At 35.3% G+C, this 13,552-nt stretch overlaps 1 protein-coding gene across 3 annotated transcripts in view; it reads right to left on the bottom strand.

Moving 5' to 3' along the window:
- The window catches only part of RBM26 (RNA binding motif protein 26), a 56,934-nt gene that overhangs the window by 31,603 nt on the left and 11,779 nt on the right, over nt 1-13,552 (bottom strand). For 2 of the 3 annotated variants that reach the window (XM_026120885.2, XM_026120887.2), the window contains exons 2-10: nt 10,099-10,217; nt 9,430-9,566; nt 8,431-8,519; nt 7,482-7,693; nt 5,722-5,982; nt 3,524-3,763; nt 2,005-2,172; nt 1,506-1,646; nt 372-483 (exon numbers count right to left, since the gene is read on the bottom strand). In XM_026120885.2, coding sequence (XP_025976670.1) covers nt 372-483; nt 1,506-1,646; nt 2,005-2,172; nt 3,524-3,763; nt 5,722-5,982; nt 7,482-7,693; nt 8,431-8,519; nt 9,430-9,566; nt 10,099-10,217 — 1,479 coding nt within the window. The remainder of the gene's footprint in view (nt 1-371; nt 484-1,505; nt 1,647-2,004; nt 2,173-3,523; nt 3,764-5,721; nt 5,983-7,481; nt 7,694-8,430; nt 8,520-9,429; nt 9,567-10,098; nt 10,218-13,552) is intronic. The other variant, XM_026120886.2, reaches the window with a different exon arrangement.

Below are 13,552 nucleotides of genomic sequence, written 5' to 3'. Positions count from 1 at the left end.
ATATTTTATGTCAGTAACATATCCCAAAAACTCAATCCAAACCGGCAGTGATACAGTTCACATTTCAAAACTAAAACCAGTCACCCTTAATGCCTGACTATGACACTGCAGCTTCTCTGTTTCTTAGATCATTCCAGCTTTCAGGGAGTAGATCTCATTATCATCCAAAGCAACTTCAGTTATCTCTATACTGTCTTTGAGAGAAGATTGCCAAACACAGACCCCTCTACAGCATGATTGATTTTAATATACTCAGCTCATTCAGAGTTAACATTGTTGCAAATTATACTGGTTTATATTTGTTTCAGATTACAGAAAAGAGCTCCAAGGAATTCCAACTATGAAGGCAACTTTGTTTAATGACCACTCACTTGTCAAACCAAGTCTTCTTTGTAGGAACTCCACCATCCCCTGCACCAATTGTTCTTTTCCTGGACTCAGCATCTACCACTATTCTCATACTACTTTTATTAGAAGGTTTTTCTGTAAACAGATGAGAGATTTTGTATTATTTTTTGTATTTTCTGTGCATTTGATTGTAAAATGGTATTTTCTCACTCACTGACTGTGCACTGAAAAACAAACTGTTTATTCTGAAATGACTATTATCCTTGTTCAAACTGGACGGATTCTTGGTCACAGACTCTTCTTCTTAATCTTAAGCATTAACAGATGTTGTGACAGATCAGGATAGCTAATAGCTTTAATTTTAATTTTAATCTCAGTAATATCATACATAAGGAAAAAAAAGAAACGTGACAGAAGGCATCTGCCACAGAATGATTTCACTCACTCCCAACGTCCCACAAAATACTCTGCCATTACTCCTAACACCTCCATTCTACTATTACATGACACACACGAAAAAATGCTAATGATAGGAAATGTACAGTACTCCAAAGCATCAACGTCTACGAGCAAGCTTTGGGGTGAGGCAGGGCAGGAAGGGAGTGGCTCTTGCTGAAGAACATGAATCAAACTGGGGAACTCTACACTGAAAATATATTAATAAAAACTTAAGAAGGTTAAATACAAGCAAATAAAGATATAAATAAACCCATATCATAAGAATTCTTATCCACCTTCCCATTTCATATGCTGCTTCTTTTTCTCAGGACCATGGCAACGATAAGGTAAGACCATCTACGTGTAGCTGTCTACTATCAGCTAAAATGACCCCATCCCCTCCACAACAAAAAAATCCTAAAATTATATTACAAAAATGTAAGATTTTTCTATATAAGAGGTGTACAAAGTGACTGGTTGTTAGGTCTAAGAAGTGTGTAATCCATATGCTACTCTACCGATAGATTTCACTGTACCTTTAAAAAAGCATATGCAAAACAACTTGTCAGTATAACTCCCTGTTCAATTATATTTCTCTTAAATCCAAATGATTCACAAAATTGCAATGTTTTCCAGTATCACATTCTCTGATAGCTGCCTCAATTTGCATTAATGTGAGAAATCTGCTAAACTAAGCAAGTATAGCTTTGAGACCATACCTCTGGGTGGTAGATCCATATCACCTGATGTGAGTCCTATCAAATTTGGTCTTTGAGCATGCACTCTGTGTCTATACATAGGTCTTGAAGTGTTTGTTATACTTGGAGCTTCTGGATTATAGCCATCTGTGTCATACGTTTCTGATAACAAAGAGATAGTCTAATTAAAATAAATTGCAGTTAAAAAAAAAACGACTTGCAAATCTAGTATTTCATTTAGTTACAAGATTCAATTACAATGGAACAGACTGTTGTATAACATTACTATCCTAAAAAACTGCCATGACAAGTTTTTGCTTAAACACAATTAAAATATTATTCCATATTCAAGATTCAGATTTTACATGCAAATTTTACTTCTGTCCTGACCTAAGTTAGAAAAAAAAGTGTTAAGTTACTGTAACAGTTTAAAAGATAAAATTTATTCTCCCAAACAATAAAGTTACAATCTCTAAAAAGCACAATAAAATATAAATCAATGTTATTCTATTTAGCAAACCTTGTGGGCAAAGCCTCAGTACTACACCTGCTGTAAAAAGAGAGGGTGGAGCAGGAGGCGGCTGGTGATGAATACCCGTTGTAACAACAGTAGGAACTGAGCTAGTTGCTGAATTTGGGGGAGCATCCATGCCAGCAGGCTGTAATGGGGGAAGTGGAGGAGGTGGTCCTTTCAAAAATAAAGGAAAACACTGCATTCACACACTGTCCACTACATTTATATCGCACTCAATTCATAAGGAATCTGATATGAAATGCTTTTATAGCTGTTAAAATACACATATATTTATACAGACACGATGCTGTACCATTCATTCATATGAAATCATCCTCAAAGGCAAAAAAAGATAGAAATTACACTACAGACAAAAGCATTCGAATAGTTGAACATTCTTCCAAATACCTTCTTCCTATAAACAAACTTTTGTTGCTAACCCAGTATTTATCTTCACCAACTGAAAATCTTAAAAGTTGAAGAAAACCTCTTAAGGAAACAGAGGTGAATTTTTACCCAGATAGAGTACAAAAATATCCTATGCTGACAATAATTAACTTGGTGAAGTAATTTTTCCAAACACATGAGAAGAAACCTATGATTCATGTTGAAAGTCAAAGTGATTCCTCTTACAACAGAGCTTTTTTACAAAAAGTAACATGAGACTTTTGAAGCTGAGCAGTCAAGCCTGACGTTCAAATTATTTGTTGGTAAAAACACTTTTTGGAAGAAGAAATAAAGTGACACACTTTAAAGCCGGCTTAAGGCAGATCTGAAAATATTATGTAAAGCAGAATCGATCACCCCAGCAAGATAGTTACTCTCTGTACCAAGTGAAATACATGTATTCAGTTCTTACTTGCAAATACTATCAAGTGGAAATGAAAACTGTTTAAGAAACTTCCAAACAATATCAAATACCAATTATTCTTGAATAATTTGACCAATTGGGACACCTAGGTTATCAAAAAAAACAGAATAGTCCCATGGAAGTAATACATCAGACAGTTTTTAAGCCACATAAGGCATCTGAACGCTAAATTGCTATTTTATAAATGATGGCCAAGCACACAAGTCTTCAGGTAACTTTCAGCACTTGAGCCAGAGTACTTTCCAATGCAAGAGTAAACAAAGTGGAGAGAAGATTTTCTTTTTTTGTTTTAGGTTTCACAATTAATTGCAAGTGAAACATTTTCAGGTGCAAGTTTAATGTGGTAATGAACTCTCTTTAGCTTTATATTAAAATTAAAACATCTGTTGTTTCCAGGGTTTCCCCATCTTCCCTAGGTATAGCTGGTTTCAAACTTTTCCTACAAAACTCAAAGCATTCAAATAGCACAACCACCAGCATTACACGCTTACCATAAAAACAGTAATTCTGGGGTAAGGCATACCAACCTGACTTGAGAGCATATTACAACTTTTTAAAATGTACTTTATTACAATAGCTTTTATTACTGCATACCACCCAAATAACACAAAGTTTTTTGTATTCAAAAATGGTTTTTAACCTTTTTTAAATTACCTGTTACAGGTGGAAGGCTAGGTGGTAAGGGGCCTGGTGGTGGTACTGGAGGTCTAAGGTTAACAGGAGGAGGACTCAAAATTGGTGGAGGGGGAGGAAGTCCAGGAGGAGGTGGTCCTTCAACAACAGGGGGCTGTGCTGGAAAAGGCAGAATGCCAGGGAGATTCACATCTTCCACCACTACTGGATCACTTCCATGATCAAAAGGGCACATGTCCCCTCTCATACAGAAACCCTTTTCTGAAACATCAGAAACAAGTGTTATTAGTATTCAGCAGCTGAGGTTTGATTTTGAATAGATACTGGATATTCTATATATAATGCAGGAGTTTGTAAATTAAGAGGTTTGCATAGCAACAAAAATTTATATTAGGATATGAAATTGTCTGTATAGCTTTAGTTCAACAGACAGCACATGAGAATATTGCAGTGACATTCTAGCAGAACAAGAGTTTGATTTTTTTCTAAAAATTATTTCTGTGCTGATTTGTAACAAATTGTATGAAAACAAAGAAGGAAATCTGAACGTTATTACAATATTAAGAACAGAATGTTTCTAAGTAAAAAGTGTAGAAACTGAATTGAGAAACCTCTTAGAGTTGGAAGTTAATATTATAGAATTCCAACATGAGAAAATTCCTTCCAGTTGTTCTATGTTTTGTCTTCTGCAACTATTTTGGAGAGAATTAAAACATTTTGTCATAGTTTGTGGTGCTTATATAAGAGTAAAAAACAGTATTTTTATTTATATGTATGTATTGTTTATATATGTATGCATGCATGTATACACATACATACACACACAACACAAACAAAAATACATATAAACATAACACAAAAATAAACGATCTTCAGGGAAAGTTACAGAGCACAGAAACTGAAAGATTAAGGAAAAATATAAGTTCTGAGGAGTGGGTGAACTAGAAAATGTGAAAGTGCAGATAGGAAGAGCAGTATGACAGAACAAGCTAGCTACTAAGGAGAAAGATGAGTGTATGAATTCAGAACACACAGCTATAGGGAAAGCAATTGTAAGAGGCATCTCCCAAAAGACTTCAGTATCAGTCAGAAATATACAAAACCCCACTACTGATTTGAGACAACTATAACATAATTTTCACACTGAGCACAATTTGCTTCACATTTGGAAGACTGGAAACTGCTGTCTAAGAGGGACTATTAAAGATAAAAAGTTCCAGTGTCATGCCTGAAGATGCTATTTCAAAAGTATACTAGTCTATGCATTCTTCTCTTTCTAAAAAAAAAAAAAAACCTGCAGATGGGCAACCATGACAAAGCATTCTACAACTCCACCTGTATTAAAAGAAGATCTCAAAATATAATTACACTTTCACAACTCTACTGCCTTCACAGCACTGCTGTATTGCTTGTGCTCATTAAGAATAGCTTTACTGTTATAACTCTGTCAACACTTAGGAGTTAAGTCTCTTATTTTGTTTACTTAAAAAAAATATTATTCTAATCAAAATTCTGAATGTACACTGTCCTAGATTTTCAACAGATCACTGTGAAATACAACCCAAAAAAAAACCTCAGAGAAAACTTTACAGGGAAATTAAAATGTTCTTGAGTTAACAGGTTTAGTGGCTGAACTGAGGTAAATCACTGCAAATTGTAGCAGCCTCTTGTGCTGACTGTGGCAAAAAAAAAAAAAAATCCAAATGATAGTGCAAGATACAGATAAGCAAAAAAAAAAAAAAAAACCACTAAATTTGAACAAATGCCGGCTTTGACAAAAACAGAAGAGAGTCGAAGAAGTTGAAGCTCTAGACCCTTCTAGCTAAAAATTATTATCTCTAAGGATGGAATAAAAGTAAAATATGATGAGGTCAGTAAGGTGCTAATCATGATCGAAAGCATCAAATATCGTACTTGGCTTGAACAAGACAGAATACAGAAAAACTGTATAAAAGCCATATTTACATAAAATTATATACTATTTTTCATCTACATAATGGAATTCTAATAACTAAAAAACTACACTGATACTAACACAGAAGGCTGTTTAGAAGATAGATGATTAAAAAGTGAGATCATATCTAAGAATTTTGCTAGAAAACTGGCAAGTTGTGTAACAGGTAAAACACAATATTAGAGAACAGGAAAAAAAAAAAAAGAAAATGACTTGGATCATGTCAGAAAGGCTGTAGGAAGTAATTTTAAAAGCAAAGATTTACCATCATAGTCTCTACAGCGTTTCTTTGGCAGCGGAGGTCTTCCATAGGAGTTGTGGTCCAGCTGCTCTTCATGGAACTCTGACCAGCTTTCAGTAGTGTTATTTCCATGGTGAGCAGGAGCAATAACGGTAATAGTGCTGCTCAGTGTAGGGACAGGGTAGTGGCCGGATGAAATATTTGTTACAGAAGAAACAGGAGTATAATTGTTCTCTAATGGATCTGTTCTATCCATATCATATTTTGGCTTTCCCAAATCTCTTTCTGTAAGAGAAAACAACTATATTGTGTGATTCATTCTACACGTTTTCACCACTAACCTGTACAAGCATCTTTATTCCAAAAGAATTCAACTCAAAGCACAAAAGTAATAATTCAAACGTCCTACGAGTTGCCCAGAATGACTGTGGAGTCTCCATCCTTGGAGATATTTAAAACCCAACTGCACAAGGTCCTGAGCAACCTGTTCTAGCTCACCCTGCTTTGAGTAGGGGTCCCTTCCAACCCCACCCAGTCAATGATTCTCTATATTCCAGAGCTTTAATCAGAAAAAATAATAATCTTAAAATTATATAGTAAACCATTGGGGTACTTTTAATGATAGCCACACCCACAACATTCAAATTATTGTCTTAACTTTCTGTCACACTGTCTTTATTTTCTAACATTACCATCAATTAAACAGTAAGCATCCAGATTAAGAAAGAAGAGTTCCATCATGAGAAAAGTCAGCAGACTCAAATAACCCCATATAAAAGAAACATTAATAAAAATATCTTATAAAAGGCAAAGGAGTATGGGTAAAATATTGTGAGACTAATGGATTGGATTCTGTTTTATTATAAGCTTTACTACGCGCCTGGATAAAGAAACAGAGTTTTGTCAAGCCTATAAAATATTATTGGTGTAGCATATATAGAACAAACTTTATATTACGACTTGACTTAATACACATCTTTTAATCTTAGTTAAGTCAGTACATTCTATTTAGCTTGCTTGTTCATAAGGTGTTTGCAAAATATCCGCTCCCAAATTTTCAGGAATACTGCATTCCTACTTTTAAGGCTGTGATAGTGAGGTCAATACTGCAGAAGGAGTAATACCATGTAGGAGACGTAAACTAGACTATTCTTACCACTGTGTTGTTTAAGTCAGGACAAAGATATAAAATGGCACTCAGTGCTCTTTTTCAATTTATCAGCAACAGCTGCAAGAGGAAAAGCATTCTTTTCAGCTGAATAAGCAGTTTTGTTTTGCAAGAAGTTTAATTTGAGGACCAAAACTACCGAAGCCTTAAGTCATACAGATATGTGTGCTAGTGCACACACACTAGATAATTTCAGTCCCTCCCTATAACACCAGGGAAGGGGCAACACAAAAAATTAAGCTGTACTGGTCTGCTTGACCAGCCGTTTGTTACCAGACAAAAAGTAGTTTCTGCTAATCTCCGTGAATAGGTAATTATTTCCTCTGTCTCCTCAAATCAGATTCTAAGTTTCCTAAAACGTAATGAGGTGCAATCTGCTATGATATTTGTCTCCCTTTCAAAATTGTTTAAAAATGGTGAACACGTTCAAAAGTATTAGATGAGAAAAATGGGGGGAGAAACAGAGGACAAGTAATGAGAAATTAATTGTGTAAGTCTTATTTCCACTGAAAAGAATGTGAATAGAAATTTTGACACATCTTGAAGACAGTGCAAAAATCTGGCATCTAAAAATGTAGGCAACATCCACCATATTTTAGAGACCAACTATAGGTACCTCTGCTTCGTGTTCTGCTCCGGCTCCTACTCCGGTCTCGATCCCGGTCCCGCAATCTCTCTTTGCTCCAACTTCTACTTCGACTTCTGCTGTAGCTCCTACTTCGCCCTCTTCTTCTGTTATACCGATCTCTATAGGAATCTCTTCTGGGAGGGTTTCGGTCATAATCTCTCTTCCGAGAACGTTCATCTTTTTTCCTTTCATCACGGCTTCTAAATATGCAATTTTGTTGGTTGTAAATTACATGCATTATGAAGCCATGATTTAAAACCTTAACTTAAAAATCTCAAAAAACGACAATGGAAAAAGCTTTGGAGACATTATACAAATGAAAAACATATAACACTGCAACGTTCTACTCAATAACCTAAAATTATTAAGTACAAATATTAAAAAAGCCAGGTTCCAAGAAAGCACTGGAAACATACTGACGTTGATATTCTATTTACATTGACTGTCCGCCCCTTGCATAGTCCTCTAAAAAATTATTAAATTTAACTATGGTCCTTTCTTTCTTCTGAAAAGACTTTTATATTTTTTTTACTTGGATTAAGTATTTTATTTTTAGCATCCACAAGATTTTAAAATGTTCTGCACAAAAATGCACCTTTCCCAAGTCAGAAATACCAAAAAATAAGGAATGCTTCTAAATTAAAATTAGCACTGTTCCATTTCAATACAGAACAGAATAAGTGTTGTAAAACAAATCACAAATTCAACATCAATTTGCATCATAAAACTGAAATCTGACAGCTGTGTACAACTTAGAGACAGCTGAAACTATCACTCAGTACACTCGCAATTTGACTATATAGGCATAAATGCAATAAAAGTCTTTAGACTTATCAAGTGATTGTATAGAAATGAAATACTTATTATAGTAAAACTACGAAAAAATCAAATATTTTCAACTCCTGAAATAATGCAAGGGTTAAGCAAAATTTATTACCTGGTATCTCGGTAACGAGAACTTGACTGAGGAGGACTATGATTTAATCTTCTGGAAAACTTTTTCTCTCGCTCTTCCTCTTTAACTATCTAAATTTTAAGGTATATACATTAGATCAAAACATGAGTATACTATAGCAAAGACTTCTGAACAATTAAGTAAAACTGAAGAACTCAAAACATTGAACAAAGTCAGCCTTAACACTCAAGTTGACAGTATATACTGCCTCTAATGCAATTAGATAATCTTCATAATGAGTGAATTCTGTAATTTCTGGGAATATTCAAATCACTGTTTGCAAGAAAATATTAGCTTTTCTAAGAAAGTAAAATAAACAATCCTGGTTGTGCTGCAATCAAAATAAATCTACTTAGAATACAGATGGACAAATCTGTACTGGGACGCTCTGAGAGACCTGGGAGCATATGATTGGCACAGTATGGTCTGTTTCTTATCAGCAGCTTAGCTTGTTCAGATCATGGTAACACAGTCACATTCATTCAGCCAAATCCAGGCTGCTGTTGAGAAGTGTCAAATCTTCCCTTCTTTTCCTCTCCCTCTTTTCTGGCTCACAGAACCACATGGACACTAGAGCCAGCATAAGGATAAAGCCTAGATCATGCAGCTGGAGGAACGAGGATTGTCATTTTGAATGCCAGCATTGATTTACGCTGGATTAAAGGGGTATATAACTACTACAGTATCTTGAGCAATGAAGTGATGCAGGCTGCACCACAACTCTTACACTGTTCAGTAACATTGTTTATCTCTGGCTAGTGAGAACCATTTTGGCTTATCTACGAAGTACCCACTTCTTAAGAAAAATTGTGTAACAGTACTCAACCTACTAGGCACAAATCTAATAGATTTTACTGCTGTACTGTAAGTTTTCTGACTATTACTGATAAACACACAAACATGATGAAGTTGAACCACAGGAGCAAACTACAGGAATGAGGAGAAAAGACATACATTTAAAATAAAACCTCAAATGCCTACCTCTTCCTTTTTTGTCTCTTTTTCTTGGTGCTGAAAAAATTCTACTTTCAGACTTCCTGATGATGGCTGTTCTGGTGGAGGTAGATAGCTTTTTGTATTCACAGCATCAAACAGCTTTTCCACAAAGATCTGAGTTTCTAAAAGAAAAGATTGTATAAAAACACATATCCAATATTCACAACTTCTGTTAACACTGAAAAAAAAAATCCAACCTTCACCAGAAAGTTAGAACAATGTCAGAGTTTGCATCTCTTCTAATTTTTGTATTTAAAAAGAACTTTTACGGAGTCAAGAAAATGTCCATAATGATAATGTTTCATAAAGGTTTTCAACCTTTAAACTACTTAATGCCTTTAAATAAAGTATCTGGGAGATTATTTCTGGAATACAGAGCTCCAGTACTTCTATTCTGGCAATAATTTTTAACATCCTTAATTTCCTTAGCAATATCAATAAACAGCAAAAAAAACCACTTAATGCAATATAACACATATTGATCTATATACCTATCTTTGTAAACAAATTACTTCATGCAAATTGAATTATATAATTCCAAGTAGCAAAGCTTATAAAAAGATAAATGCAGAATTCTAAGTTGAAAGATTGTTTGCATTAATTAAACAAGAAAAGCAATTCACTGAAGCTTAATGGTTATGACAAAGACCTTACCTTTCTGAAGAAATACATCCAGCTGATCAACACACAATGCTTTCAGCTCTTTTTCACTTTTATCCTTCTTTACCAAAGCCAGAACATATTTAGCTAGTGCAGATGGATCTGCATCACATCTGCAAACAGATTAATGCAAAAACATTGGAGTAAATAAAATATACAAGCAAGTATCTGAAACTGGTATCAAGAAACAAAACCTTTCCCAAAGTTGATGAAAAATGCCCAGAGGTATTTTTTAAGACAGAGTCCAGATATGTAAGATCACAAAGTATCACTTTTTTTCTTCAGAGGAGAAATGGTTCCCTGGAAGTGAGATTTCCACACTGTATTTTACAGAGTACTTCAAACAAACTAGAAAGAACTGACTGCTTACTGTGAAACAGCTTCAACTGCCTAGTTAACTACTAAAAATACAACAAACACTTTCCTAATTTTCCAGTGATGAAATCAGTGAAGATACCCCTCTAATACTTAGTGACTGTTAATGGGGAAAAGAGAGTTCATTTAATTACAAATGAATACAATCATGCAGAAGTGTTCTAAGCTATTAAAAAAAAAAGCTCACGCAAAGATGTTTTAAAGGAATCTTATCGCTACCTACATACAAATATCATAATAAGCACATTAACTGAAAATCTTATTCTCAAAAGACTAAGAAAGAAGTGTTCTCACAATATTATCACAGAAATCTGCATCAGAAGTGCACAGACCATAAAGGGAAATTTGGACGATTGTTACTGATTTTAGGTATCTAAATCAATTTAAAATTAAGCTTAGCGCACTTAAGTGCAGAAGTTGATGGTATTGTGAGAGAAGTCTGACTGGCACACCATCTCCTCTGTCCACCTGTGCACAGACGAGCTACCATCTGAACTGGCTGCTGAACCACTGCAATGAAAACTATATGCTATGACAAATGATCACCTATTTTATTTTAAGTTCATTTTAAATATCTATATTGCAAACTGCAGCAGCTAAGTAGCTAGTGACTCAGCTGTTCAATAGTGGGATATGGACAGACAACTGGAAATACTAATCTCATCGACCAACCCATGTGCTTCCAACTTGATGTCAGTCACAAGAAAGAAAGCTTAATGTTGCATAAATGGAAGAGATTAAAGGTCTTAGATGCCTGTCCCAAGCTTCTTTCAGTAGCTGCTGTTCCCAAGGAGGTAAAAAGCACAGTCAACATGACTGAGAAGCAACTCTTCAACTGCATTTTACAGCGCAACTTATCACAGTGAAGTAATTCCCTATTCTCTTCAACATGCCTGACAGTAGGCACATCAGCCATACAGGAGATGTTCAGCCTTCCCTTTCACGCATGGAGGCAAATGAGTGGTGAGGCAGGCAGCTGGGACAAGCGTCACTTCAGCTGTCCTAGTTTAATGCACCTGCATTTGTTGGCAATTGCCTTAGGTCTCTTGGTATGAAGGACGCTGGAGTTTAACTGAAACTCTTAGCTATGGCATTTCTACAGAACAAGGTTTTAAAGTATTGGCATACTGAGGCTAACCACACACCCTGAAAATATCCCACAGAGACCCCAAAGAATAATGGCACAGAGAGTGCTGAAGTCTCACAATAGTCACTGAGCCAGCTTGGCAAAAAAAGTTAGTCTGGCAATTTGAGAAAATCACGACTAAAAAAACAGCAAGATGGCTATAGCTTTGTATATTGGCAATAGATCTCAAAGCATTAAGATTAAACTCTTGAGCAGAAAATAACTTTAAGTCTCACAACTCCAGTGGACAACACTCCTAGACTGAGAAGCCTAAGCAGAAAACAAATGTGCCTATCAACAAAGAATGTTAGAACCAAGTAGGCTATACATTAACATAAAGCAAAATGTTATTTACTATAACTGATATTTTATTACATTTCAGAAATAGGAATCTACAATGAATTTTGAAATGGAGTTATAGAATAAAGCTACCAAAGCAAGAGAATACTGCAGAAAACCGTTACTTGTTTTGTAATTCCAGTCCAGTAACTAAACAAATGGTGAAGCACTGGTTTATCAGGCAGAACAACAGCATTTTATTCACCAGTTTTTTCCTACGATTCATCATAAGCCAAAGGAAGACACAGGCCCTCCAACCAGGAAAGATTAAACACACACACACGCGCACACGCAACAAGGATAAACTACCTTGTTCAGATGATAATCAAAGTTAACAGTGTTGTTTTAAAAAACTAAAATAAGAGGAAAACATTGCACTGATACATCCTAGCTGTACATTCTCTCTAACAAAAATAACTGAGAAATTAATAAAATTAAATGTGGTTAGGGAAAAGCACTGAATATGAATATTATATGAATACTGTTCCAGTGAACACTCATAATGCTAGCAGTAGTCCACTGGTCACAACAACTGAACAGAACACAGGTTACCAATCTCTTCTGCATTTTAAGGCAAATGAAGTTTTAACACTGAAGATTAATTATAAGTCTGAATGTTTATAACTGATGTGTATTTTTAGACTGTGGGCAGAAGGAAGCAATTCCTTCATGATACTCCTCTACCCTGTTCCTTTCCCAAAAGAAGCTATCTCCGGCACAGCAACCTTCATCCCCAGTGCAAAGAGATCCACTAAGCAAAGAAAGCAGATCTGTGCATCCTTAGCAGATCCTCTGGATACAGGGTGCTCTGAAGTTAAAGGTCAAAACTTAAAACATAATTCAGTTTCCTCTAAAGAGCAGGCAACAGCAGAAATTCATGCTGTAAAAGCAATTTGAGCTGCTTGGGAACTTTTCGTATTAGTTTGCATTATTCATAGATGTAGGAGATGGGAATTCATGAGCTCCAGAAGAACCTGTACCAACTAAACTGACAAAATGCAAATACCTACTGTTAATCGAAAAAGAGATTGTAGTCACTGAAAATCCTTCAAAAATGTTTTCTTCCAACTACCACATCTGTTTTGCCTCTGTTTAAATTTAATAATTCTTTATCCAGAAAGAAAATTCTGCCTAAGCCCCAAGTCATCCTCAAGACAGCAGCAAGGCACAAACCTTGTACAGCAATAGAGAGGTAGAAGTAGATGGTCCCTTGCACAGCACTGGCACCTAAGCACATCATCTAACCAGATTATTTGGAAGCCAAATGTCGAACAGATTGTTCTTCATAGGCTGTAGTGAGGGTTCTCATTCAGCACAGCCTCCAGGAGGCTTTAATTCTAATCTTTCTTAACTTCTGAATGCTTGAAATTGCAAACTTATTTTGTTATTGTTCCTTAACACAACTTCAACGTTGCTACAGATTTTCATTCCTCTCCCTTCAGAGTTTCAAGCTGAATCATACCTCAGAAAATGAATGTGCTATTTCCATATTATCAACAGTCATAAGAAGGGGAAAAAATTTGGAAGAAAAAATTTTCCACAAGATAATGCTTAATTTTTTCTACTCCTTTTTATTATCCTCAACAATCAGATAAAAACATTACAGAT

Source organism: Dromaius novaehollandiae, chromosome 1 (genome assembly GCF_036370855.1).
Source record: "Dromaius novaehollandiae isolate bDroNov1 chromosome 1, bDroNov1.hap1, whole genome shotgun sequence".
In the NCBI taxonomy this organism is placed as follows: Eukaryota; Metazoa; Chordata; class Aves; order Casuariiformes; family Dromaiidae; genus Dromaius; species Dromaius novaehollandiae.
Note: the sequence above shows the minus strand (reverse complement) of the source record. Positions and strands in the feature narration are given on the sequence as shown.